The sequence below is a fragment of the Hypanus sabinus genome, chromosome 1, assembly GCF_030144855.1.
Source record: "Hypanus sabinus isolate sHypSab1 chromosome 1, sHypSab1.hap1, whole genome shotgun sequence".
In the NCBI taxonomy this organism is placed as follows: domain Eukaryota; kingdom Metazoa; phylum Chordata; class Chondrichthyes; order Myliobatiformes; family Dasyatidae; genus Hypanus; species Hypanus sabinus.
In genome coordinates, this window is record NC_082706.1 from 137,559,856 (window position 1) to 137,587,509 (window position 27,654).

The window sequence follows — 27,654 nt, forward strand, 5'->3', positions numbered from 1 at the left end:
GCAACCACGAAGGATGGTGGGAGGATAGTCCCTGGGCTGGCAGTGTCCTCCTTGGAGTCATATTAGCTTGAGAGTGTGTCCGGCTTCCCGGCCTTCGATCTTGGACGGTATGTGAGGGAAAACTTGAACCGTCCAAAAAATAACGCCCAACGGATGGTTGTTCTGCCCCCTCCAGCCTGTGCCTCCATTCTTCCAATGCTAGTTTGACCACCAGACGTTCCTGATTCCCCACGTCGTAATTCTGCTCGGTGGGGTACAGTCGGCGAGAATAGAAGGCGCAGGGGTGAAGCTTTTCATCCAAGCTTGATCATTGGGACAAGACTGCTCCTATCCCGGAGTCAGAGGCGACCACCTTGACAAAGAATTGACGGGCTGGGTCCGGATGGACCAGGATGGGAGCAGTTGTGAACCACCTCTTCAGGTCGGTGAACGCCAAGTCAGCTTCAGAGCCCCAACAGAAGGGGGTAGTAAGTGAGGTAAGCCGGGTAAGGGGGCCGCCACTTGACTGTAGTCTCTGATAAGTCGGCGGTAGAAGTTTGCAAACCACAGGAATCGTTTAAGTGGTTTGCAGGTCATGGGCCTAGGCCATTCTTCCACTGCCCAGATCTTCTCGGGGTCTGCTCTCACCTGCCCGCTCTCAATGATATAACCTAGGAAGCTGACTGAAGGAACGTGGAACTCACATTTCTTCACCTTCACTAATAATTGGTTTTCCCACAGTCTCTGGAGGACTTGACGGAGATGGGAACGTGTTCTTGGGGGGTGCTAGAAAATATCAGGATATCATCGAGGTAAACGAATATGAACCGATTAATAAAGTCCCTCAGTATGTCATTAATGAGGGCTGGAAAAATGGCGGGAGCATTGGTGAGGCCAAACGGCATGACCAAACATTCAAAGTGGCCCAGAGGTGTATTAAAGGCAGTCTTCCACTGGGCCCCCTCCCTCACTCTGACTAAGATGGTAGGCGTTACGTAGGTCCAGCTTTGAGAAAATGGTGGCTCCATGCAGTGGTTCAGAAGCCGAACTAATGAGGGGTAAAGGGTACTTATACTTAACAGTATACTGTTTAGGCCTCTGTAATCAATACAAGGATGAAGCAACCCATCCTTCTTTTCTACAAAGAAGAAACCAGCGCCTACCGTGGAAGATGAAGGTCTGATAATGCCCACCACGAGGGACTCACTGATGTACTTCTCCATGGCCTCTCTCTCAGGTCAGGATAGGTTAAAAAGGCGACTGGTGGGTAGCGAGGCCCCGGGGAGAAGGTCGATGGCACAATCATATGTGCGGTGCGGAGGCAGGGAAAGGGCCCGTTGTTTGCTGAATACCCATCCCAGTGTCATGGTATTCTGTGGGGACTTGGGACAAATCGTGGTGTTCCAGAACAGGTGAAGTCGTAGTAGCTTCCCTGGGAGATGGGGCTGACCGCAGACAGTAGGTGTGGCAAGACTTACTCCATTTGGCTATCCTCCCAGTAGACCAGTCAATGTGGGGATTGTCTTGGGTCAGCCATGGATACCCTAGAACTACTGGGGCTTGAGGTGAACGAATGAGACTGAATCGTACCTCCTCCCGATAGTTGCCAGATAGGGTCAAGGTCAGGGGTGGCATACAATGGGTCACCGGAGCCAACAGTTTTCCGCCCAGGGCCTGGGCCTCCAGGGGGGTAGTTAGCAGCTCATGAGGTACTCCAGCCTGGGAGGCTATGTCCTCGTCCAGCAGATTGTCCCCGGCACCGGAATCCACCAAAGCAATCTGGACAGAGACTGTCATTGGTAATTCACAGAAGCCGGGATCGGCATCCGAGTCTGGGGGGCTGAAGGGAGTGTCGTCGGACTCACTAGAGCTCCCTTTCTCACTGGTGAGACCTCCCATTTGGCCACTGAGGGCAGGTATCCCGGACATGTCCTGGCTGGCCACAATAGAAACAATCCCCAGCTGTCCACCTCCGAAGTCGTTCGGCCAGGGAGAACCGGTTTCGTCCCAGCTGCATCGGTTCCTCCCCCAGGGTGGTGGGGATGGTTGGAGTAGGAACTACACTTGGAGTGGCTGGGGAAGGGAGGCTGGCTGGGACTGATAAGGTGGACCACAGACTTCCCCGAGGAACAGGGCGACTGGTTCTTTCTCTCAGCCACTCTTGAAGTCAGTTATCTAATCTAGAGGCTAGCAAGATCAGAGAGTCCATGTCGTCCCTCACTACCAGTTCACCCTTTATCTTGTCCGAGAGGCCCTGTCGAAACACCTCCCGTAGGACCTCGTCATTCCACCCTGAGTCTGCAGTTAAGGTTCAGAACTCGATGGGATACCTTGCTATGCTTCGCGAACCCTGATAAAGAGTCAGCAAGCATTTAGCCTCGTCCTTACCACGAATGGGTTGTTCGAAGACCTTCTTCATTTCAGCAACACAGGAGAGGAAGGAGGAACAAACCTCTGGCTGTTTATCCCATATCACAGTTGCCCAAGCCAAGTCATCCCCTCTTAACAGCCCCATGATCTATGTAATCTTGGATTTATCTGAAGTGTAGGTACATGGCTGTACCTCAAAGACCAGAGAGTATTGTAACAGGAAGGCCCAGTACCTCCCTAGGTCCCCAGTGTAGGGTTCAGGTTGGGGTATGTATGGCTCTCGAAGGTACTGTGTTGCTGATCCTGGGGCAACGCCATCCCGAGCGGTGAGGTTCGGGTAGTCGGGATTCTTGGAGGGGACGGAGAAAGGGAAGCAGAAACTCGGTCCACCTGCTCACTGACCTTCCGTACATTCATGGATAATGCCCAAAGGTTTCCCATGACCTCCCTAAGTAGTTGGTGGGCGCTCAATAGGTAGCCCTGACTGGCAAGGGCCTGTTGTATGGGATCCATGTCCACTGGGTTCATTATGGCCAGTTCGTTCTGTTACACGAGCATGGCAGTGGAAGAACCCAAGAGCGGAACATTGTACTGCTGCTGCTATTTTAACAAATTTCATAACATATGCCGGTGTCACTAAACCTGATTCTGATTGCTAAAGAAACTATTATCAATCCCAGACCCAAAAGAAAACCTCAATGGCTGGTGATACTAGTTCTTCTCTCTAAATTTATTAGGATGTTCAGAATACTTTTCTACTTTATGTTAAAATCCAAACATGGTATATCGATGGACCTTGTTGATTTCTGGTGTTCACTTGAAGGAACCTTCTTGATTCACTGATGGAATATAGGCAAGGCCAGCATTCATTACCCACTCTTAAGTGCTCTCAAGAAGATGCTGATGAGCCTCTTTTCTGAAGTCTGGTATTCCCACTGTAAATTGGTAAATTGATTGTTTATTGTCACTTTGTTTTTCATGCCATCTGTTGGAGCCATGTATTCTGTGTTGTGCATTTATTATATTTATTTATAACTAGTCACTTTAGTGGGGACATGATAAAGCAAAGGGAATAATTTACAAATTAATGCTTAATTTGTAGCATTTTGTAGTTCGGGACCAGCGGAGGTGGTATCTTTGCTGACCACTGAGATAATGCTTAATTGTATGTTTGCTAATTGCCAATAAAGGATCAAAATAAGGAATTCGACTCTTTGGAACAATCGTTTTATTGGAGCTGTGGGTGTGTCACACAAGTATAACAGCCCCTGGCAGACGTAGGCAGACAACAATTGTCTCACTGCACTCCATCTGTTATTTATTCGGCTCTTCAACTTTTTGACCACACGCTCACTCAGACTCACTATTACAGCCATATATCTTTCCTAGGAGCATGTCTCCACCATCAACTTACTCCAGTTGGGTTATCCCTTTTGCCAAACAACTTTCCAGCTCTTAGCTTCAACCTTCCCCCTCCTGCCTTCTCCTATCATTTTGGATCTCCCCTCCCCCCTCCTACTTTCAAATCTCTTACTGTTTCTTCTTTCAGTTAGTCTTGACGAAGAGTCTCGGCCAGAAACGTCGACTGTACTTCTTCCTATAGATGCTACCTGGCCTGCTGCGTTCCACCAGCATTTTGTGTGTGTTGCTTGAATTCCCAGCATCTGCAGATTTCTTCATGTTTGAGTGATTGTGCTCTTTGATTTTGGATCAGTTTTGCTGCTACACCATCCATACAAACCATTTCATTCCATGAAAACATCAGTACACTTGTTAGGTAGGAAATTGCAGTATATACACCCAGCAGTTCTGATGTACCTCCATGATATGAACATGTGTGGGTAAGAGGTGAAACTACAAGTGCTATTATTACCCTGTAACTACTGTCCTCTTTTAAGTGATTGTTATGACACAGGCAACCCATGATGTTAGTTGGAAGGACTATTCATGTTTTGATACAATGACAATGAAAAATGGGGAAAGATAACTAAACAGAGATGGTATGCAAGTTGGAGGGGAATAGGAATTGATTGTGGTCTCATGGTAATGGAACAGTTGGTTTTGTTGAAAACCTACACTTTTTTCATAAACCTGAGTCAATTTAGTTATTTTCAGATACCTCAGTCATTGTGGGTTCATGAAGACACAAGACAGTTTTCTAGATGCTGGAAATCTGGAACAATACACAAAGGAGCTGACGGAACTGAACAGGTCAGGCAGCACCAATGGATGGAAAATGGAAAGTCAATATTTCAGGTCTAGACCCTGAGAGACTGTTCACTTACGTCTTATCTAATCAGAACAAATTGAGTAATTAGGTGCCTATATCTGGCTCGAAGTGCTTTGGAGATTTGGTTTGCAATGAAGGCAAAATGCACCCAACATGTTAGGACTGAACGAATTTCATTAGATCTCTTTAGATTGGTTTGAACTGGCTTTAATCATGCTGTTATAATTTTGGAAGCTTTCGTAATTCATAGGTGTTACTACTTTCAAAATCTATGTAAAATGTTGATTGTGGACAGTTCCACAGCCAATGCAAAGAAATAAGCCAATTTGGTAAAATTTTGGTTCTAATACCGACGTCCCCTCACTGTGAACCAAAGCTAGGTTGACTTCATTTGGAAAGAAAGTGTGTCTGTGGATCACTCACTGGTTAAGGTGTCAGATCTGTTTCCCGCACATGCAGTAAAATAAAAACAGAATGGTCAAAAGGCCAAGCAGCACCTGTGGCAAGAGTAGCAAAGTTAATGTCGGTGATCTATTCACTTCTCGGCTTGGTAAATCCTGTCATTAACCAAGTTGACAGTGAGCATATATTGGACTTATGGAGGCGAATGATAGGGGGAAGTGTTCAGAGTCATATGCTGCTTCCTTTGCTAGGTTTGTTCACGTGAACCTGGTGACATCGGAATTACCCTTGCATGGGCATCCATGTGTTACCCCTCATCAATATTAGCTGGCCATTTCCCTCCCAAGAAACTGCATCACCTACTGAGTTTCTCCTGCTCATTTGAGTGATGCTCCAGATTTCCAGCATCTGCAGTGTGTTACGTCTGGTGTTGCTATTGGTAATCAGCTGCATTTATCAATATAGATACATAAATCAATATATTTAAAAGTTAACCCAATGCAAATTGCTTGCCAGCATTTTCATTTAAAGTGAAATAGTCCAGAATGATTTTTTTAACACAAACATTTCACATTTACTGTGGCAGCTGACAGGCAAGCACCAGAAATAATAACCCAGTCCGTAGTATTTATTGATATTACAATCATCCATGAAGTGTATTTTTCTTTCATTTTGTAGAACAGTTCTTTGATGGGCTTGCTTTTATTTAATTTCTGAACAGTGTCTATTTGACCTCCACTGATCTCTAATCTGCCAGGTATTTTCAAAGTGCACTGTTCATTGTTGTACAAAGAATTTCCCCAAGGCCATTCTCAATGTGCTCCTTGAAGGTTGCTTGGGAATTTTCACCTGTCAATGTTAGTGTTAAAATTTATCAGATGAAAACAATGGACAGTAACCAGCACATGTCTTTTTGAAAATTGGATGTAACCCATGAATTGTTCTTGGTTGTCATGATTTGAATATACAAGATATACCTCTTATTTACCTACTGAATATTGTAAGGCCTATATAGAGTGGATATGCAGAAGATGTTTCCAATAGTGGGAGAGTGGAGGTCCAGAGGGCACAGCTTCAGAATAGAAGTACGTTCCTTTAAACAGAAATGAGGAGGAATTTCTTTGGCCAATGGTTACTGAATCTGTGGAATTTAATGAAGGCCAAGTCTTTGAGTATATTTAAAGCAGAGGTTGATAGGTATTTAATTAGTAAGGGTATCAAAGGTTATGGGGATAAGGCGGGAGAATGGGTTTGAGAGGCACAATAAATCATCCATTCTTATGTCTTATGGTCTTAAATATACATGAAAATATCAATAGTTTGATAGTTAAATAGTTCTGTTTAATATCAGAGAATGCTTACAGCATACTACCTGAGATTCTTACTCTTTAGAGACAACCTTGATATTTACAAGTATATCTACAACCATAAGACATAGGAATGGATGATTTATTGTCCCTCTCAAACCCATTCTCCTGCCTTCTCCCCATAACTTTTGGTGCCCTTACTAATTAACTACCTATCAACCTCAGTTTAAAAAAAAACCCTGAAGAATGATTAACAGAAAAATATTAGAGCCCCAAAACTACCCTCACCCCTCCCAAGCACAAACAGCAGCAAAGCATCAACCCTCCCCGCCCCCACTTGTTCCAGCAGGAAGCATTAGTGCCCATCACCCAGCAACCAAACAACAACAAAGCCCCCAAAGAGACCATGATCTGCAGTCCAACAAAAACCATTGCTTACTCAACAATTCAACTTGCCAAGGGCTATCTCTCTTTTTCTCTCTCTCACTCTCTCACTAACAAGAGACAAAGAGGAGTCCTTCCGCGTAAGAGGGGAGACCAACAAACAACTTGCTGTTTCGATGTTACAGTCTGCCGCTTAGCTTTGTATTCCAAGTTTCTCCAACTTGAGAGTCAACAGCAAACTCACCCTCAACATTGAGAGAGAATGGGTAATTGCTTGAGTGCAGGGACCTCTGACAACTGCACCCACTGTCTTGATGTTTTGTTCTCCCACAAAGCCTCAGTTGCTGTCACTGGTGAGAAATTTGAGTCCATGGGGCCACAGGCTAGGCAACATCTCACGGCGCCCATCTTCTAAGCCAAATCTGGAGATATTGAAAACAGTTATTTCTACTGTATTAAGATTCATAATATGAGACAGTTCTATTAAATCACATTTAACATTCTCTACTCTAAAATGACCAATACTAGTTGGGCCAATACAGTGATGTCTCTCCACATCATTGATTTCATATTAGGGTTCAAAAATAAAGATTGAATATATATCAACAGAAGTGAGGCCCCACCTACAAAGCACCAGCACAGTCTTTGGTCCATTGATAAGACAGTGTTTGAAGAACTAACCCAGCAGATCATGGTCTACTGGGAAGCAATGATCTCTGCTCTCCTGTGTGTTTCTGAGACTTGGACCACCAATAGCAGGTGTCTCAAGACATTGGGAAAACACCTTCCATGTTGCAATGCTCTGCATTCACTGAAAGGGTAAGTGAACTGATATCAGGCTCCTCTTCCAAACACACACCCACAGTATCAGAATCCCATTTATTATCACTGATCTATGTCATGAAATGGTTTGTTTTGTGCCAGCAGTACAATGCAAGACATAAAAATTACTATGTTATAAAATGTACATAAAACCTACTGCCAAAGAGGAATAGCAAGGTAGAGTTCATGCACCATTCAGAAATCAGATAGTGGAAGGTTCAAAGCTGTTGCTAAAATGTTGAGTGTGGCTCTTCAGATTTCTTTACCTCTTGCCCAATAGTGGTAAAGAGAAGAGGGCATACCCAAATTGTGAAGGTCCTTAATGATGGATGCTTCCTTCTTGAGGCACCACCTTTGAAATATTCAGTGGACTAAGTTTGGCAGGCCCTGTTCTTCAAATGCTAAAAACACCAGCCTCCTGATACACCATTCTGAACTCTACCTTACAAAGAGAACCCCAGGAGAGCACAGGAAACTATTCAAGAAGGTATGCAAAGCTTCCTTACTGGAATTCAACATCTCCATTATCTCTCGGGAATCTCTGGTCACAATCGCGCAATGGGCTGAAGGAGCATGGGGGGGGGGGGTTGAAAACCTCACGGTCACACTGGGGGACAACACAAAGGCCCTATGTCATCAGCAGAAGAAGGGGACCACCTCCCAAACTCAGCCATCCAAGTTGGTCGTCCCCTGTCCCATTTGTGGAGAAGCCTATGGTTCTCACTTTGGCCTCTTTGTCTCAGAACTCACAGAAATGAGGATGAAAGCAAGTCATCCTCGATTGCGAGGGACTGCTGAAAACGGAAAGGAATGTGAACTTAATGCAGCAGCTGACAAGGGTGATCAATATTTAAGATTTCATTAAAAATTTCAACATTTAAGAAAAATGCATTTCTTATTTATGTGGCTCACTCGTGTAGTGGCAGCCGGCCTGAAACTTGGTCCTTGCCCTTCCTTGTCCTCAAACTATTGTAGTTATTGTCTGTGTCCTCAAACTATTGTAGTTACTGTCTGTTGAAAGACTTAACCAAAGGGGAACTGATTCCTTCCTGACTACTTTAAGTGGAGGAGGATTCGTTTTATTTTAATGGTTAAATCATAAATAAGACTGCAGCTTCGATTTTATGTTTTAGTGAGGGCAAGTCATACACTGTCGTATATGTAACAATTGCCCCTCAAATGGCTGACGACTTGAGTTGGATGCATTATATCGCCTTGACTTTTCCTTTGCCCTGCACTGTTTCTTTTGCAGTCGATTAAGCTGCTTGTTTCACAAGCGATAATTTTTAAAGGCAGCGTTTTTTCCTTAATTAACTTTGATAATATTCTCGCCTCCAGACAAGAGATTTGTCATGATCATTTACAACAATTACTCCCAGATTTAAAGCGGATATATTTCCCAATATGTCTAAACACCATTTATTTATCATCGAACAAAGGGGCGAAATTCAGTCACAATGCGACCTCAGCTCTAATGAGCAATAGGCGTTGCTTTTGATCCTGGTGGCAAAATACGCTGAAATGTAAAACGCTTCAGGAGTTACAACTCAGAAAGTGGTCAGTAAAAGACATGGCAAATGGTAACTTATTATTTCAAAGTGTATTAAACCTCAATAACGTTTGCCTTAAACAATTCAAGGGTCCATCAGATAGTCGGTTTATCGGTGATCTACTCGAATATATGACGTTTACATCTAATATCGTGTATTTCCCATGCTGAAAAAGAATAACTTGCATTTATATTTCATCTTTCTCGTCTCGTGGCTTCTCAAAGCCTTTCCATATGTGCAAAACTACTTTAAAGTTATAGCCTGTTCATTGCTGGAATTACCACTGCCAATTGGGCTCAGCAAACAATTAGCAACATCAGATAATCTTTTTTCATATACGTGTGCAATATCTAATCTTGCTAAAGATTTATACGTGCACAATAATATATTTATATATGGTAAATATAATATAGAATGTTATATATGCAATAATAAATCAATATTGATGTTCATTTATATATACAATTTTCATAATATTGATTGATGTCTAAATGTCTAAACTGAGACAGTATGCCTGCTCTTCGAACCAAGTTGTCCTGCAAAAGGAATTTCTTTTAAGGACGATATATAAGGTTATTCGTCCTTGCAAGGATTCAGATTCAACCTGTTTTGTTTTCAGCTGTCTCGGGCAGATCAAATACGAGAGCTACTCCACTGTGATGTGCGCAAGAAATGCGACCGTTTCATATCGGGACGGCGAAACACTTTTGAAACAGGTTTACAGTTGTGAACATCGGATCCACGCAGGTTTTGTTGCCATGGGTTCTGTTCAGGCGGTGATCATTATACATGGAACAAATGTGCTTAATTCGGGTATCGAGCGAGCGTTTGAGAATCTGTGCAGATCTGTGAAATAGAGTTGCATAAATCCAACTCGTTCATGTCAAACAAGTTGTCTTACTGAACCAGTCCTATTCGGCTGTGTTTACCCATAACCCAAATGTTCCTATCCGTATACCTGTATTTTAAGCGTTATAATTATACCACTTCCTCAGGAAGCTCGTTCCACATACTCATTACTATCTGTAATCTCTTTAATCCTCTTTAATCTTTCCTCTGTCACTTTAAAATATATTCTCTGGATTTAGATTCTCTGGGCTGTGATCTTTTCTTGGTCCCTCATGATGTTATGTACCTCAGAAAGGTTATCGGCCTCTCAGGCTCCTGCGCTTCAGGCAAAATCCTCCAAGCCTGAGTCGTGCTTCCCTGTAACAAAAGCCATCCTGTCCTGGTAACATCCTCGTGAATGATTTCTGCACCTTTTTCAACTTAATGACTCCTTCCAAAACTTAAGCGTCCAGAGCTGTACACAAGTTTTAAAATGTGGTCCCTCTAGCGCCTTGTACGGTGCCTCATAATTTCTCAACTCAGTGCCCTGTCCAATAAAGTCAAGCATGCCAAAGGCCTTCTTCACCACCCTTTCTTATCTGTATCGCCATTGAACTCCATATGTGCTTGTACCCTACTCTGCTCTACAACTGTCACCGGGGCACTGCCAATTATTGTGTGAAATTCGCCCTGGTTTAACTTCTCAAATGAAATACTTGGCATTTGTCCTAATATTCCTAAAGTGTTTTCGAATGTTGCCTGATCACAATAATGTCAGTGCTCAAGGACCATAACTCAAAACAACTCCTCATCCCGCATCTCAAATTTGAGGACGAGTGGCAACTGTGATGCGAGCTAAAGGAAGCAGGCTCATTCGCACCCAGTGGTGATTTGTGAGGAAGTCAGTGCCACTCAGTTTCCAATTCAAGAAACAGAGGTCACGTCCAGAGGTTGGGAAGCAAATTTAATTCTTGAAAGGTCGTTTGGATCAACTGCGATTCTGCAGCTGATGTTGATTGGTTAACTCTCGTACTTATTTCTAAATTTAAGATGGAAATAAACAAGAGTTAATGCCCCAGAAATTAAAATGATGTAGTAGAGAATTGGGACAAATGGGCTTGTCGCCGATAGTAATGGTGACGAGCAGTTTAACATGCTGTTCACTTAAAATCCTTGCGGACAGGGATTAAGCAACCTCTCAAAATTACTTCACTCACAGCTATTAATATGAGTAAGATTCACTTCAGCTTTAACCGTCGCCAGCCTTCTTTACATAAGCTTTGCAGTCTCCCACAATCAAGTTACATACAACGCTACAGACAGCGCCGAACGGGTTCTCCAATTTCAACATCCCTGGCCAAATGGGAGAACGATCTTGTAAAACCCTCTTCAAAGGACGAATACTTTGAAAAGATGCGTCACCTTCTTTGACTTCAACCTTCGATTCCTACGAAATCTACTTTTGCGAACACCATATTCGAAGATGAATTAGTTAATAGGATGTGAGACTGATGTACTTTTGGCATTGGCTACTTTTGATCAGAGTCCAATACTCTAGGTTGCACAAACTCAACTTCAATACATTTAAAAGAGCTGAACTGACATTTAAACATAAATATAAAGGCCCTGACTTCAAAATTTTTCAGAAGACTTGCCTAGTCCATAATACTGTATATAGTCACTTCCTTTACCTATGGCACAGTTACAGTATTTTAATAAAATTAACAAATCGAACATCAATACACTTATAAATGCCGGAATAGAATAGAATATGATCACAGCTAAGATTAATGCGACCAATTGATTAATTACAGAATAAATAAACTAAATTTGTTCCATCCCACAGACACTGCGTATTTGTTAAGGACATTTTGGAGGACTATACTTGAATCTAAATACAGCAATCAGCTCAGAGGTATTCGTCTTTTTCTCGAGTCTTCTCTTGCCTTTATTTCTAGGTTTCCTTTTATATTAATTTATGTATTATGGCAATATTTTAGCAATAATACATTCAAAACAAATCTTGCTCTACGAAAGAAGCGTGCGGTAAACTGGTTTGGCGAAAACGGTCCGCAGTTTTTTACCACATTTAGAAACATTGGAGGACTTCATGAAATACTAAAATGCACCATGCCAATATCCTCAAATTACCTCCTAATTTAATCAGGCACATTCTGTATTAAAAATATCGACCAGAATCTCACCACCTCAAGAGTATGATTAATTGCTTTAAACCGATTCGTCACTAAAACTTTGCTTTTACCTCGGCCGGGTAAAGCAAATAACAATCAAAATCATAATAATGAAAGAGAGAAAGTGAGGACGAAATAATCATCAGCAGAAAACTCTGAATGCAAAAATGGCAGTTTGGGTATGTAAACTTCGGATTTCTTTTTAAATACCCATTACATTTTCTGGCGGTGGAATTGATAATGAGATCAATCTACCAAAAATGACAAATACTGACGAATCGTATTTGGAAACTCAAAGGTGCAGTTAAGAAGTCCATCCGATTTAAGGTGTTGGGATTTATATTGCCAGTTCATTGCTTTTGTGGTCTTCACTTATCTCGACTGATCAGAGTTCTCTAAAGTATTATAAAGTTTTAAAGAACAAAGGGATTGGAACACCTCTCGTTCCTGTGTACCTACATCCAAATGTCCTGAAAATTTATCCTCCTTCAGTGTGCTGAAGAAACCGTGGACTCCTCCTGGAGAATTGGTACACTTCGAATAGCAAAATATTACTCACACGTTTAGAATTGTCACTATGCGACTAGAGAAAAATAGCTAATAGTACACAGACTGTATTGTAATGTAGTATTTACAACCATATTTACAACCAAACATAATAATTTACAATTAATAATGTAGTCGCGAGATACTGACCTTGACAACCATTAAAACTAGGGTGAAGTCTTCACTTATTTCACGGAGAAGTGTTGTGTAATATTTCCAATACATTAATAAACTCTTGTACAGTTTATGATATTAGCATAGACTTTGCAAGAAGCTAGAAAGATTTAAGCACACGAAGTAGTTGTAAAGACACATTTTAATGCAATCGTCGGTAAAGGTAACTGATCCTTGCGATGGCTCTGCTATTTATTATAGGTTTCATTACACAGAGAGGTGTCATTATTGACATTCTGATCGTTCATTACCGTTGGTCTTCATTTCTCCTTCATGTCTTCTGGTCTCCTTCAAGGAAATTAAATATTATTTAATATTGAATGACATGTTATTATTATCATAAAGTTATGCAACAAACTAAAGAGATCATGAAATAAGGATTTTTTGTGATTTTGCGGAGAGAAATTAGAGTGTTCTTTACGAACAAATATATGCTTTCGATACAGAAAGTGGCAACTGTATTCCTAAACAACATTGGGTGGGGGAAGGGCGGGAAAATCAAACCTATTTATATATTCAGGAATTATAGTGGAATAGAAGGTTTCCAATGGGATTATGCATGTTACATTACAGCAATTTTCTTCACTGGCTATGATTTCCGTGTGGTACCTTGTGTTTTTAAAAAGACTCATTAATTTGTATTCGGTAATGTCCCATTTCAAATTGAGCACACCAGTGACATTCTGTATGTGATATAACAGATTTATTTCTGAGATTGAAATTAGGACTATCCGGATGGAATCTTTAGCCATGGCGTCCAAACTTATAATTGTACGGTTATTTGCCGTTAACCATCTGTTTGCCACGTTGCAATTCCACATAAAGCAATTCCAATGAGTTGTCTTCAAATTACAGACGTCAGCTGAAGTATATATGTTTTCTCTGTACAGAACAATAAAGAGAAGGAAAATTAATCTACTGAAGGTTTGTGGTAGTTTTGAGATACGGCATTCAGTTGTTCTTGTGAGAACCTCGGTCTGTGGGTGAATCATCAGTAAAATGTTTGAATGATCCACCCACGTTTATGATATTTAGAGCACCGCTGCCTATTCCGTAGCATCAAAACTGTAAATATTTATGTTCATTAACTTTACTTCCTTTAGACACAATGTCGGTGCCTTTTTGACAACTTTGCAACTTTGTTATTTCAGCGTCAAAATATATTGAAGCGGTCCATTCAAATAATGTATTGCCTGAGGTTGTAACTACCAGAACGTCTCTAAATCGAGGCAATGACATAAATATTTCAGAAATATGAGCCAACTCTTTTTCCCCGGAATTCACTGCACGCTGTTTTAGGAACTTGTTTATATTTTTATAAAATAATCTTTTGGAAACTATTTACGCCTGTTACTTGCATAGAATTGATTGATTTACTATTGAACTATGTACTTTTCAAAATATTAAATACATGTAAAAATCGCGTACTACTTATATTAGGTTATGTATGTTGGGAAATATTGCTATTATTTGTATGTATGTTAATACTCTTTATAATGTATATTATTATCATATGAGGATATTAATGTACAATCTATCATCTGAAAATATGTGTCAAATCTCTTTGGAATACCATGAGTAAAATTAATATTCTAGTTTGATTATCTTTATATATCACGATGATACATTGCAATCCAACCTTAGTGAATATTATATATTGATTGTACAACGTATACTGATTGATATGTTGTATAAAATCAAATGTACAGAAATAATTACTTTATGCAATTCATTACAACTGTAGCATAATTTATTCTTTTTCTGTTTGACCTCTGGCCGGAGAAAGATTTAGGATGGTAATGATACGATTGAAAAAGTAGATTCTACTTTTCTCTGCCGTTTGAAGTAAAGCCTCTGGAGTGGACGAGTGTTCCTGTCTCTTCATTCACAATTTAGAAAATCATGTGGTGGTTGTAGTAATAATTCTATGGCACGAGACCGACAAATCAATGCTAAGCGCCTACTTTTGCTTCTTACGCTTACAATGTATGACATGTAATTCTTAAATCTCAGCATACTTCTGAACGTGGCCTCTCTTTTTCACAGCCACGCCGCTTACATTGAAGAGATTTTGCTAATTTTTTTGTCTATGTTTCTATGTCAGTAGAGTTACGTTGTGCTTGTTATTATAGGAATAATACACATACATGTACATACACCCCTGCGGATATGTCTGACTTGCTTACGCTTGAAGGTTATGAGAAGCTTACTCAAATTTGTAACACTGGAATGCAGTCAAAGCATGTATTGTAAGTCCTAATATCGCTTTCCACACCGACTATCCTTTCAGGTCCAAAACGATTACAAAATGAGTTCAAAGAAATACTGAGACTACTCAGCATTCAGAATAATCGAATATCCCGATATTTCGCACAATGGTCTTGTTAAAAGCCTGCAGCATTGACACTCCGAAGAAAAAATACTAAAGCTTATTTTTCATAAAAGTTTGCAATCACCCTTACTAAAACGCTAGATGTATAAACGCACAACTGGATTTAAAACGATCCTAACTTCAAAACGGCGTGGACTTGGGGGGTGGGGGGGGGGACACGCTGCAGTCATAGAAAAGGGGCACAGGTGATCCAAGACAAAGACTGCAAGAGCCGCGCTGTTCACAACAAAACTCTCGGACTTAATCTGAGGACTAAAATAAAAATAAACTAGAAATGTTGCTTGACGGTCCAAATGTAGGTGTACAATAGCCACTTTAAATTAAAAAAAACTTTCAGTTCAAAAATAACCTTTCCGTTCTAGGATAGATATGAGAGGAACTGTTTTAGACAGGGAGGACATGAAAAAAATACTTTTCCTTCTGAAGATATTGTCCATAAACCAAGCGTCCATTGGTGAAAGCGTCTTTCCGAACAACACACAAGTAAGTTTCGGAACGAGGGTCAATGCCAACCATCACAGCCAGTTCAAAATCCTCCGAATCCACTGGAAGGATAAAAGAACCAACGGCAGTATCCTCACCCAAGGCCGTAATCCGCGATGTATGATAAAAAAAATATCAGTCTGAGAATGCATCTTCGCGTCACTCCAAAACTCCGCTTAGCCGCTGCGCAACACAGTCTTCCCAAAGCAACAGGTGTTCCCCAACCACCTGTAGACTTAAACTGACATAAGCTTAAACCTATTTCATCTATCTCCCTCTGACTATTCGAATATATTGAATATTTTAACTGGAGAACGCGAGTCATCAAATAGTTAACGCAACGTTATAAAAGTATTGTATACTCTGTAATTTAAACAGCGAACACTACTGTTTTGATTGTACGATAGAAAGTGATTTATGGACAACTTGAACGCTCCAGTGTACAAAGAATCTTTTTGCTCTCCTCAGTTCAAACCAATTATGGTATCATGTCGCCAAAGCCGAATATATTTACATTACAACTTTTTGCAAGAGGTTGTCCCTTAGAGAAAGTTGGTGATTTTCCATTCACTCCTTTCATGTGAAGCCATCTCGGCATAATTATTCCCAACAGTCCTGGTGCTTATATGAAGTATAGAAACCTAAGTTATTTGGTTGTCATTGCAAAGATCCGATGTATATGAGCACAGAAAGAAAAAGAGGAAAGAAGGGGAAGAGATGGCTCGTATGAATACTAAACAGAATGCAACAGTCGGGCCTTCTCCTTGAGATGTAAAAGATATAAAAATTGAAGCTAAAATATTTTAGTTTTCTATATTTTAATTATAATCTATTTTAGTTTTAATTTTAACCGACCATCTATTTAAATAAGTAATATTGGTAATATTAAACCAATCGATCCCTTAATCAAAATGCACATTATATCAAATTGGGCGCATGTAACTCAGACCACAAGCAGCCGGGGACGCGTTATACTTGAATAACAGTTTTAAACTTTGATTTGCAAACATTACAATCAAACGAGAGAGAGCTTGTACACCAGTTGAAAGTTAATCACAAAGCCACGAACTATCACAAAGCCTCACAAACAGAGAATACTAATTTGGCATTGGAAGAGGAATATAATGGATATTGTTTATCTTGGAGATGGGACAATGAATTTGGGAGCTGTTTGTCCATGTGTTCACGTTTGTGATTTTTTTTCAATGATCTTCGGCCTACAATAGCAAAACTAAGAATTTAAATAAAGGTTCTTTCATTAACCCCAGAATAAAGGTTGGACTGTTAAGTGTAAATTGTAAGTGTAAACTCTCCCACGTTATTAAATAGGCCAGTGAAACATTTGTAAATAACGTAACAGGGCAGCTGAAATAAATTTGCATCGCTACAGTTTCCAGTGCATTCAGTGTCTTGCCGAATAACCGAGCAGGCATTTAAACCTTGTGCTGTGAGCGGTTTTTAGAAAAGCCTACTGTCTCTCAGTCGCTGACAACTGGAATTAGCATGTACTCACGATGTTATACAGTATATGTTTGAGCCCAATAGAAGATCTGTGAAAGAAATACATCACTTTCTTTAAAAAAAAGTGCGCAGGCTCAAATGCCCATTAAAGAAACACATCTTCAAGTGACCAGTAAAAGCGTTTTTTTACACAGTAGCGCCGCCAAGACTGGAATCCGGAATAAGACATTTTTTTAAATCACCATAATTACGTAGACAAATGCATCTCGGCCCAATAGAAAGTCTTGGGAAAGAGATGAAATGCGTTATTATTCCACAGTTCATTTGTAAACCTCCATATTACCGTCCTCCTCTTGCGTTAAACGCCTTATTTAAGAACATTGCATGAATTTTAATTTGCATTTTAGGTAGGCGTTTTGTTTTATTTTTACAACATCCAACTGAAAGAAAAAAAAAACAAAAATAAAAGATAAAGGGGGTTTATTTTTATTATTCACATGCTTCCATTTTTCTCACTTGTTGATTGGAAATATAACAGTAAAAAACATTTTATGTACACATTTTGAACGCTCTATTTCGAAAAGTAATATGTATCAAACAATTGAATTACATGAGTGCGGTTATTGTCTGTACTTTTTTTGTTTTGGTTATTTGTTTATTAATTCATTTATTTTATACAAGTATTCACAGCAAATTCAAGTAACGCGGAGTGGCTTGGCTGACGATTCACTCAATATTCCGCCCGAGGGGTATGTGTTAGGCTGTGCCGCCGCAGGTCACAGTTACGCCGGAACACTTTGCCGCACTGCTCACAGTTGTAGGGCTTGATGTCTGTATGGGTAAGAAGGTGAGTTTTCAGGTTACTTCTTTGATTAAAGGTTCTTCCGCATGTGGGACATTTGTGAGGAGATTCCTGTTCAGATTTGAAGCAAGCAAATAATTAATTCCTCTCTCTTAAAAGAAAGAAAAGAAAACCATTGTGAATTCCTTCTATCTTACGTTAGCAGTATAGAGCCACAGAATAATCGTGCATTGTATATTTTAGTTTACTTTTTTAAATTTTTAAGTAGATAATAAAACTGTTAATTGGAAGATCGTAACGTAAAAAATACTCCCGAATGGATGAGACATTAATGATGGATTTAATACATTTTCCAAAGCTGAATCGGCCCATTATAAATAACTGGTAGTCATACGAAGCTTCCACACATCCCTAAAATTATCCGCAATACTTCCCATAGGATTTGTCAAAGTTTTTTTCTTTAGACTTAAGTTGCTTAAATTGCACGGAAACTTGGTGTTGACCTTACCTGCATATGTAACGTTTTGTGAACTGCTAAGGTCCTTGACTGACAAAATCCTTTCCCACACTCCTGACACTTGAAAGGTTTTTCTTTGGAATGAATATATCTGCAAATCAAGGCAATGGTAATTCTGAGTAAAGCGTCCATAAATATACCCACACATACACACGCGCGCGGGCGCGCGCGCACACACACACAGACTGTGACACCGTGGCCTGTTCATTTACGTGTCTATCACAATCGCTGTGTTTTGAATTTGCCGATGGCGATTAGTTAATGATTCTTTAGCTTCCTGCACTCCTTGCCCTGACCACCCTCAGGATAAGAGCGGGCTCTTCAAGCGCCGATCTAGCGCCCCCTTCAGCTGGAGAAATGCTACGCCGGTTTCCAACCCGCTTGGGATCCGGTCGAAGCCGGTGTGGTATGTGGTGTTGGGGGTGGAGTAGAAGAGAGGCGTGGAGGGAGATGAGGTGGGCAAAATCTCAGAATTATTGCATTTCTGAGACACAGTAAAACTAGGGACTACACAAGTAAAACAAAAAAATTCTCACGTTTTATAGTTAAAATGTAGACGAATATTGCTAAATATTTAAATCAATTAAATAACAATTGTTTAAAAAATAAAGCAGGACACAAAAATCCCTCTTCTAAATAAAATCCCATTCACAGGAAACTCATCGGTTCTCCGCGATTCCGCTTGAAACCCCACATACAAAGTCTCGAATAAGCTTCCATTAATAGCTCTACATACCAAGCATGCTAACGCACCAGTTCCCCGCTTATGTCAATTGGACGTCAGTAAATGTATTTACAGATATTCGTTATTTGCCTTTGGAACGGGTGATGGATCTGAATGATGGACGAGCGCTTACCTGTGGTCCCGCAGGTGATCCTGTCTTCTGAATGCCTTGTGGCAGATGTCACAGGTGTACGGTCTCTCGTCCGTATGGGTCCTCTCGTGTATGAGGAGGTTGTAGGATTTGGTAAAATGTCGACCGCAGAACTTGCAAATGAACTCCTTTTTGGTCTTGGACGGTAACCTTCCCCTAGAAGGCTTTCTGTCCAGGGTTAGTTTCCCCACTTCCCCGTGGGAGCTTCCTATCTCGGGACTCAGTTTGGGAAAGTCTCCAGGCTTTGGCGGATCTTCTTGGGTCGCCGCCAGTGCCAAGTTGGCAAAGTCAAAGCGGGGCCGGTCTTTCTGCAGGGAGGGTATGATATGAGCGACCGTACCTTGCTTCGGATGGAAGACATGTGTACTAAACGGCAGTGCCGGAAACGGAAACCGGCCGTCCATGAACCTCTGAGCTGCGGCCATCTCAGTGAAGGTAGACCTGGCGATTCCGTGGAGCTGAGGGTAACCCAAGGTCCATTGGTTCATATGCATGGTTTGAACTGTACTGAGCCCGTACAAACCCTGCAGGTGGTCCACCGCCGAGGGGAAAGTGTTCACAGCTTGCAAGAAGGAATAGTTGGTCAATTGTAGCGGGGGGTGAAGGGGTATCGGAGCAGGCAACGTTTTGCTTCCCATCTCGGCGGAATGGTAAACACTTGGGGAGTCCACTAGTTGGCCAATTCCTCCCGCCAGCGTCTAGAAAGAACAGAAAGGGAAATAATTTAGTCGTTGAACGAACTGAGCCGAGGGACCAGATTCAACAAGGGACCGTAAGCCACATAAAGTTTAATTCAAGTAGAAAACATTTTGAACTTTCGGAGTTCGTATTTCGTGTATCTTTTTTCCCGCTGTGCTTCAAAGCGATCTTGGCCTGAGAACCTCAAGAATGACGGTAGTCCTTTTCGTTCTCTGTATATATAATGCAAATGAATGGGAAATAGTTTGAAATATTCACATGTCTGGAACTACTCACACTCCTCCCCGGGATACATTGCAATGTACTTTAGCAAGGTTGTGCTGCACAGAAGGCCTTGGATATGCGAGTTCCACTTTGGATTGATATTTTGGATTAAAACGTAGTTTAACTCCCTGAGCATCTAATGGTTTCGCTTTACTTCATGACTAGCAAGTCTACATAAATAAATTACTTTGCAGATGGCGGTGTATTACAGTACGTTCTCTGCGCAGTCCTCACGCGGTTTTTTTTACAATAAGGATGAGATCTAATGCCAGTCACTTTAACTTTACGAGGTGACCGTAGCGGTCAATAACCACCCTACCAGCGTAAATAAAATCGAACATTTCGAAACCCAGGAAGGTAAATCAAAGTCACCACCACCTTGGATGCCGATGAGGGGCAGATTCGCGGGGAATGTGAATAAGCTCAGTTCTTCCCTTGTTACAGTGACCCTTTGAAAACGCCAGCTATATGTTGAAGGGGTTACTTCTCACACTCCCGTCCCTTTCATGGCAGCTTTGATGTTGTGCGGGCTCTTGTTGTTTTCTGTAAGTGCACTTTTGTCACCCCTTCTACCCCACCACCACGGCTAGCGAGAGAATGTAAACGGTGCAAACACACAATGTCACTGCGGAGACAGGACCCCGGGCGGTGGGAGGCGGAGGAATCGAACTGTCGGGATTCGAACAGACTGTTTATTTTTCTTCCTTCAAGAACAACTCGTTCATCAAGATAATTGAAGGTGGGGGGGGGGGGGGTGGGTGGGGAAAGCAACACTTTAGCAAATGCCTCGTGCACTAAACAAACCAACTTCTCAGCATTGGTAACCTGCAGAGTGAAACATGTTTGTTTTACTCGAAAGAGAATATCTAGCCTTCTGGAGCTTAATTTGAAAATGTTCATATACGTTTGATATTTATTAAAATAACTGAACATTAATTGGTTCTGATCCATTTTGTGATCTTCTGCATTATCAGGGCGAGAATTTAAATGGTAAAGCATTTCAAACAGGAAGGATTTTCTGAAACAGCCATCACTCTGCAGTAGAGGTTCGTGTTTTAGTGACGATATTCGTTCTGTTATTTTATTCAACGGAACAGGAAGGTTCTAAATCTGTTCCCATATGATATTTCAGGGAAAGAGTGAAGAGATTATATACGTGCTTAGTTAAAATGGTATTTCTGGTACAAACGCAGTTAAACGTTGAAACTGCAAATCCACGCTGTCCCACTTAACCTGTTTAAAAATATTAAGCAGTTATGACAATTCTCCCAGAGCAGATTCAACTGTGTGCAAATGTGGGCACCTGTGCTCAAACAGTCGCATCAAAATTTTAAAAAAACACACCGTTTTGACAAGTTTTATTACATGAAGCAGGATGCCTCAGGAGAAAAAAGTGACTTGTTTTGTTACTTAAACTCGTATTTTGGCTGTGATATAAATCTGCGCTTTTTGTGGACGCTGTGTGTTCAGTTGGAGCTCAGACCGAGTTCCTCTGCAGTGACCTGAAAGGACCAAGCCGATTATATTGACCTGCCAACGTTCCCGCTACAGATTACCCTGAATCTTACATACTGCCGAATGGCGAGTGAGTAAGGGGTGAATTGTTTGCGGTCATCTCCTTCCCTTACTGCGCTTATCAACTGCAACGCAACAAACACTTTATCAGCTGACCACTAATCGATTTTTCTTATGCAGATCAAATCAGGTTTTGGGAAGGCTAATCTCATTCTTTAACTCCGTTCTAATCAGGTAATTTAGGACTCTGGAAACATGTAAATAATACTTGGAGCAAAATTCATTTCGATATTGTGTATACCGTTTGTCATTTCAGGAGTTACCCTCTTGGCGCGCTTGTTTAATTTTGATAATCATTCCCAATATGGATCCCGACATGTTGGCCAGTTTGCATTTATTAAAATAATCGCAATAGCCATCGCGGACACCTTTTTAAACGATACAATGTTTATCTGAAATACGTCCCCATGGCATGTATTCCTGGTGTTCTTTTTCAATAGTTTAGCCGCAATGTTATCTCCTGGAAGTGAAGGGTTGTGCAGTGTGATAGGGTGATTTAAGTCAATGGGCTCTCCCCATAGTGACATTTCTTGTCAGTCTCTCGGATAGTGAGGTCCACATGTGCGAGGATCTATGTTGGCGGCATATATATGGCGGGAAGGAATCTGTGTATGTGCATGTTTGCATGTGCGTCTTTTAGTGACAGCGTATGTCGGCGTGTAAAGTGTATGGTGTTTGTGTGTAGGTTTATGTATCTCTGTTTCGCTGGAGTGGTTTTTGTTGGTATCTATCAGTCGATATGTGCATGTTGTCCAGATACGTGGTCTATATGTATGTTTGTGACTATCTGCGTTAATCTGTGTTTTTGTGAGTGTGCGAATGAGAGGGACCTGTGGCGGTTATATTTTACACAACGAAAAAAACTATATTTAAAAAGCCTGTTTAAGGACTTCCCCTGGAAGATTCTCGCACAACCCCGGGCTTTCACACGCTTGCAGTTCACAGCTGTCATGGCACCTAGCAAGAAACATACACATCCCCGAAGACGCATGCTTTTCCTTATCCACCGACCTTCACCATAATTGCCTTAGCAGCTATCAATTTGCTTCAAATTCCACTAAACGCCAGTTTTTAACTCGTTCACAAAGCATGTCCATTAAACTCGTGTGTGGGAGAGCCTCTCATAATTAAAAAAATGGTTCCGGGCTTCTGTACGCCAAGGCCAGAGCGATCTAACTAACGTAACATCCCGACAGTACATCGTGCAGAAACTAAAAATTAGAGTAAATCAGACTTTTGTCCAGTCTCTCACAACGTGTGTGCGTTTGCAGTTCTGCCCTTGAAATTACTGTGCGGGATATTATAAACTATGCGGTGCCAGATTCATATCTCGACAATATTGGCTCAGTCACTGACGAAAAACAACAGGCAGCTCTTATTTATTTTACTTTCTGTTTTATTAAAGTATTTCCATTTTAATGTGAACCACGTGCCTAGGTGCGCTATGCAATATCTGCTTACTACCGTTTTATATATGTATATAACATCAATAGGGATATATATATTATATATACCTGTTTATAAAGCATTATGTACTTGTGTGTGTGCGCGCGCGAGTGTGTGTGTGTGTGTGTGTGTGTGTGTATGTGTGTGTTGGCAAAATAATGTATTCCAGCCGGGTTTGTTAATTATTGGATGAGCAAAAGAAGTGAAAGAAACAGAGAAGTAATACAGCGCCGTTCTCCCATTACTGGAGTAAATGTCTCATTTTTTCAAATCGCCCAGACGGAGAATACATTGCAGGCCGTACTCTCCAGAGTATGTTCTCTCAAGCAATGTTTTATGCTGTGGGAAATATTGTGTGTAACACAATCCCAAAAACAGCTGTAAAAGAGCGAGGCAGATTCACTGTAAAGTTACATTGAGATTTCGACCCCTGTAAGGTTGTCCTGGTTAGTGTATTGAAATCCTGTATTTCACATTCCTGTTCCCTCTTTACAGGGCGTGGAGTTCCCTTTCATACTGAACAGAGTTCCCAAAGGTAAGTACTTCTTGGGTGCTGTTCAGGCATTTTTTTTAACCAGAACAAGGCCGATACACATTTTGTCAAATCTGTTATAATTAGAACTTTACAAGACATTTAACGGCACAAAATCACTTCGCGTGACATATCTTATTTCCTTTTTAACCATTCCCTTTCCTCCTATTTTACCACCCCATCTAGTTGTCTAACAGCCAGGACCAGTGACTGATCACATTGTTTACCTACCACTCCTTAAGTGTTACTATATAAAAGTGCTAACTGGGAACTATACCTCACTATGGTACATCGAGTGACGTAAAACATAAGATATAGATCAACAGCATTTATATTTATTATTGTAGCTAGTTTACAAAATGACTAATATGTTTATTATTAATAATCTCTCAATTTTATAATAAATGCAGTGTGTGTGGCACTATAATCAAATATCATATCTGACATTCTCCGCAATATTTGGAGTATTGAGCTGGCTAGTTTGAAGTATGCGGAATATATTTTGTTTGGACTGGGGTTGTAATAATGCACCAGCATGTTTTCATAATTATGATCGTACAACTCTTAACTTCACGATCAAAACCTGTCACCGGAAAATGATTCTCCTCAACTTTTACGTGCAAAGTGCCATGACATGCTCTTGTTACTTGGTCATCCCCCTAGTGTCTATGAGTTCGACGAAAGCCCCTCTCCAATCTATTAAATAATATTATCCGAACTGAACACGGCAGGGGAGCGGCAAAAGTTCACCAGCGCGCGCGCCACTGACTTTGCCGCGGGAAGTTCTTGCTCCCTTCCACAAATTCAGTCGGATTCGTCTCGAGAGCAAAGTGCCTGGAAGATGGATTCAAGAGGCGAAGGTAAACTCACATAATGGGAGAAAACTGGGAATTTACAACATTCCAATTGTTTAAATAATGATAAGCGCGTTCGCAGTGTGTGGTAATCCAACAGGGACCAGTGGTTGGTACTGTAAAGTAGCTTACATAGATACGGGCATCTTTGCGGAAAGAACATAGGTGACAATTGGAATTCAGACAAGGGAGGAATTGCTAGTTTAATAGCTCTGAGGACTACCGCGATTGTGGAAACACTTTACAGGTGCGGCGTCACTTTTGAGCAATGATTTTCTCAAGCTAACGAAGAAGAAAGTAAGAAAGAACTGCACGCTGAGTTTGGAGTACTCAGCGATGCCCAGAGATTGAACAGGATTGTCAGGACTGGTGTTTATACACACACACACACAAAGACCATTTTCTTTGGGAGAGCCTCAATTCAGCGTGATAGCAGCGAATGACCAATGAAATGAGCCGAGGCTTCCTCATTTCCTACAGTTCTTGGCTAACACTTGTCGATTGACAGAACTCCCCCCCCCCCCCCGCCTCACACACACACACACACACACACAGACACACACACACACACACACACACACACACACACACAAACACATCCCGCTACCACTGTGTTGTACAGCTCTACGCAGCTTTCAGGAGGATTGGCTACTTCAGAATGAATCGCCATCGTACAAAGTGGCTCGGTCCCAGTCCACTGCTAGCTTCGGCGCTGATCAATGCTTGGCCTCAACGAGGAAAACGAAAGAGCAAAGCCTTCGTCTCAGATCTTTGCTTTGCTTTATATACGCACTCGCACACATTTAACACACACACACACACACACACACACACACACACACACACACACACACACACACACACACACACACACACACACACACACACAGAGCGTGCGCATAGCCCAACACCAGTTTGGAACTTTGCAACTTAAGTTTTCAACCTGGATAAATACCTTGCGTAAAACCACCGTTAATACTTAGAGAAAATCCAACCTATTGCACGGTATTCCATGTGACTACTTACACTTTTCATGATGGACTATTTCACACACGTATCAAAACCCTTACCGGTAACGGGGGATCCCAAACTATCCAACAATTCCAGCGATGAGCAAAAGTAACTTCTTAAATAAATACTGTTTAATCCAGAACGTCAAGAGTGAATCATCCAGGCGAATTAGGAAAAGCTTTTCAACTTGTCCCTGGTAGCTGACGGCATGCTCCGCCAGGGAAGGTCTGTGTTTACGGGGGCAGTGAGTGCTGGAAGTTTTCAAGAGCCGTGTTGCAGGCTGCGACCGAGACTGATGGTGAGTCTTTTCTCTCTTCCTCTCGATTTCTCTCTGAACTCAGTCTCCAGGCTCCATCACATTTCACTACAGCCCAGGGCGGGCAGCGCGCTTGCGCACAGCCGGGGGGATGATTAACTCCAGCAGTGACTATTGACATGGGTTCAATGTCTCAGTAATGTGTTTACTTCTGTTTGGGTAGCAACACGTCCTTAAAGGGACGGCAGTCTTTTTTAAAACACGATTTGTCTACGATGTCAAAACGTAGGGCGGGCGACAAGAGGTGTGTGTGTGTGTGGGGGGGGGGCGCTCACTTAATGTTAGTGAAACGAGGAGGGGGGGGGGGGTAGGTAACACCGCGTGCCGAAAAAATCCGACCGAAGCAATAGAGGTGGTTAAAAATTTAACTGAAGAACTTCCATGGAGTAAATTGAAAGCAACAATAGTCTAGTTCGAGGAAACGTGCTAAAAAAAAAGCGGGTTTGGACTTTTGTAAGTTTTTAATGTATAAAATTGCTAATCTGACAGACTGAAAAGCGAATTCACACGGCAATTACTTCACAGATTATTTCAGAACAGGCAAAGCGCCTGCGGATCTCTATCCAGCAAACACAAACATTCCCCCTTTGTAACCACAATAATATAAATGGTATTTTTGTATATATGAAAAGGGACGTCAGCTTGCCCGTAACAATCTGGGCAAAATTTCAATCTTTTTCACTCAGCAACGGTACGCTCGGGTTTGGATGGACAATTAACTTTTATGTATCGTCTAATTTTACCTACTTTCCATATCACCGCGTTCATTTGTTGTGCTTCACATGCGTTGGCGTTTGTTTGGCTCTTTAGGAGGGGAGGGGTTGATTTCAATTATTGCATTATGACTGTAACTTAATTTAAAACAAAACTGCTGAGGTTTTTGTTAATATCCTTAAAGATAGGAACGCCGAAGATGTGTGTTCGGAGTTATTGGCTTCGTTAACGAACTTACATCCTTTCGCAAACAATGAATGCTATCAAATTAATCTTTAAAAATAATTATTTTCAATCTCTGTAATCATTTGGATTACACTCCATTGTGTTATAAAATACTGAAATATTTTTTTATATATTCCGGTAATTCTATATATTCTTAGAATAAATCCCTGGGTTATATAAAAAGTTATTTTTAGTATTTTATGGAAGTGGTCCATTTTAGCATTGTTTCTTGTAATTTTCACTCAAAATGTTTACCTGAAGACCCGGTAGCTCAGAGGGACACAACAAAAGCATCACCGTGGCTAGGAGTCCATAATTCCCCTCTCGTATTTAATAGGAACGGATTGTTTTATTTAAAGAAATTAAACCCAAATATTGCTCAGCGTCTGGAATTGGAAGAATAACAAGGTTTGAGTTATTTTTAAGGAAAGTAAAATATACTAATGACCTTAAAATAATCCGTTGTATATGCAGCTGTGCAGCTACTTCGGAAATAGACGTGCTTAACATGACACTGCTGAAACTGAGCCGTTCAGAATGAAATCCCAAAAATTCAAAAATGTCTTATTTCGCCTCCTAACCCCAACCCCACCTTCAGATGACCCCTCGTTTCCCAAAAGCGCTGTCAATTCAATTAAGGCCGTGGGTTAATCACTGGCATAATGTTTTCTGGTAGTCTTAACCTTTACCAACCACTGCTGCTG

General features: G+C 41.2%; 1 protein-coding gene and 1 long non-coding RNA gene across 3 annotated transcripts in view; one reads left to right on the forward strand and one right to left on the reverse strand.

The window, feature by feature from the left end:
- Positions 1 to 14,201, forward strand: part of LOC132398022 (uncharacterized) — a 51,319-nt gene extending 37,118 nt beyond the window's left edge. Inside the window, exon 3 of the long non-coding RNA XR_009513507.1 lies at positions 13,936 to 14,201. This is a non-coding gene — a long non-coding RNA (uncharacterized LOC132398022). The remainder of the gene's footprint in view (positions 1 to 13,935) is intronic.
- Positions 14,202 to 17,583: 3,382 nt separating this feature from the next.
- Positions 17,584 to 26,139, reverse strand: osr2 (odd-skipped related transciption factor 2). 2 transcript variants are annotated; one of them, XM_059976914.1, is made up of 4 exons: positions 25,755 to 26,139; positions 19,297 to 20,012; positions 18,431 to 18,530; positions 17,584 to 17,951 (listed from the first exon to the last, which is right to left on the reverse strand). In XM_059976914.1, the coding sequence occupies exons 2-4, from the start codon at positions 19,950 to 19,952 to the stop codon at positions 17,877 to 17,879; spliced, it is 831 nt and encodes a 276-aa protein (XP_059832897.1). In that variant the 5' UTR covers positions 19,953 to 20,012; positions 25,755 to 26,139; the 3' UTR covers positions 17,584 to 17,876. The 2 variants fall into 2 exon arrangements, with proteins under 2 accessions (XP_059832897.1, XP_059832889.1); XM_059976906.1 differs by having other exon boundaries at positions 17,584 to 18,033; positions 25,755 to 26,137.
- Positions 26,140 to 27,654: the final 1,515 nt, after the last annotated feature.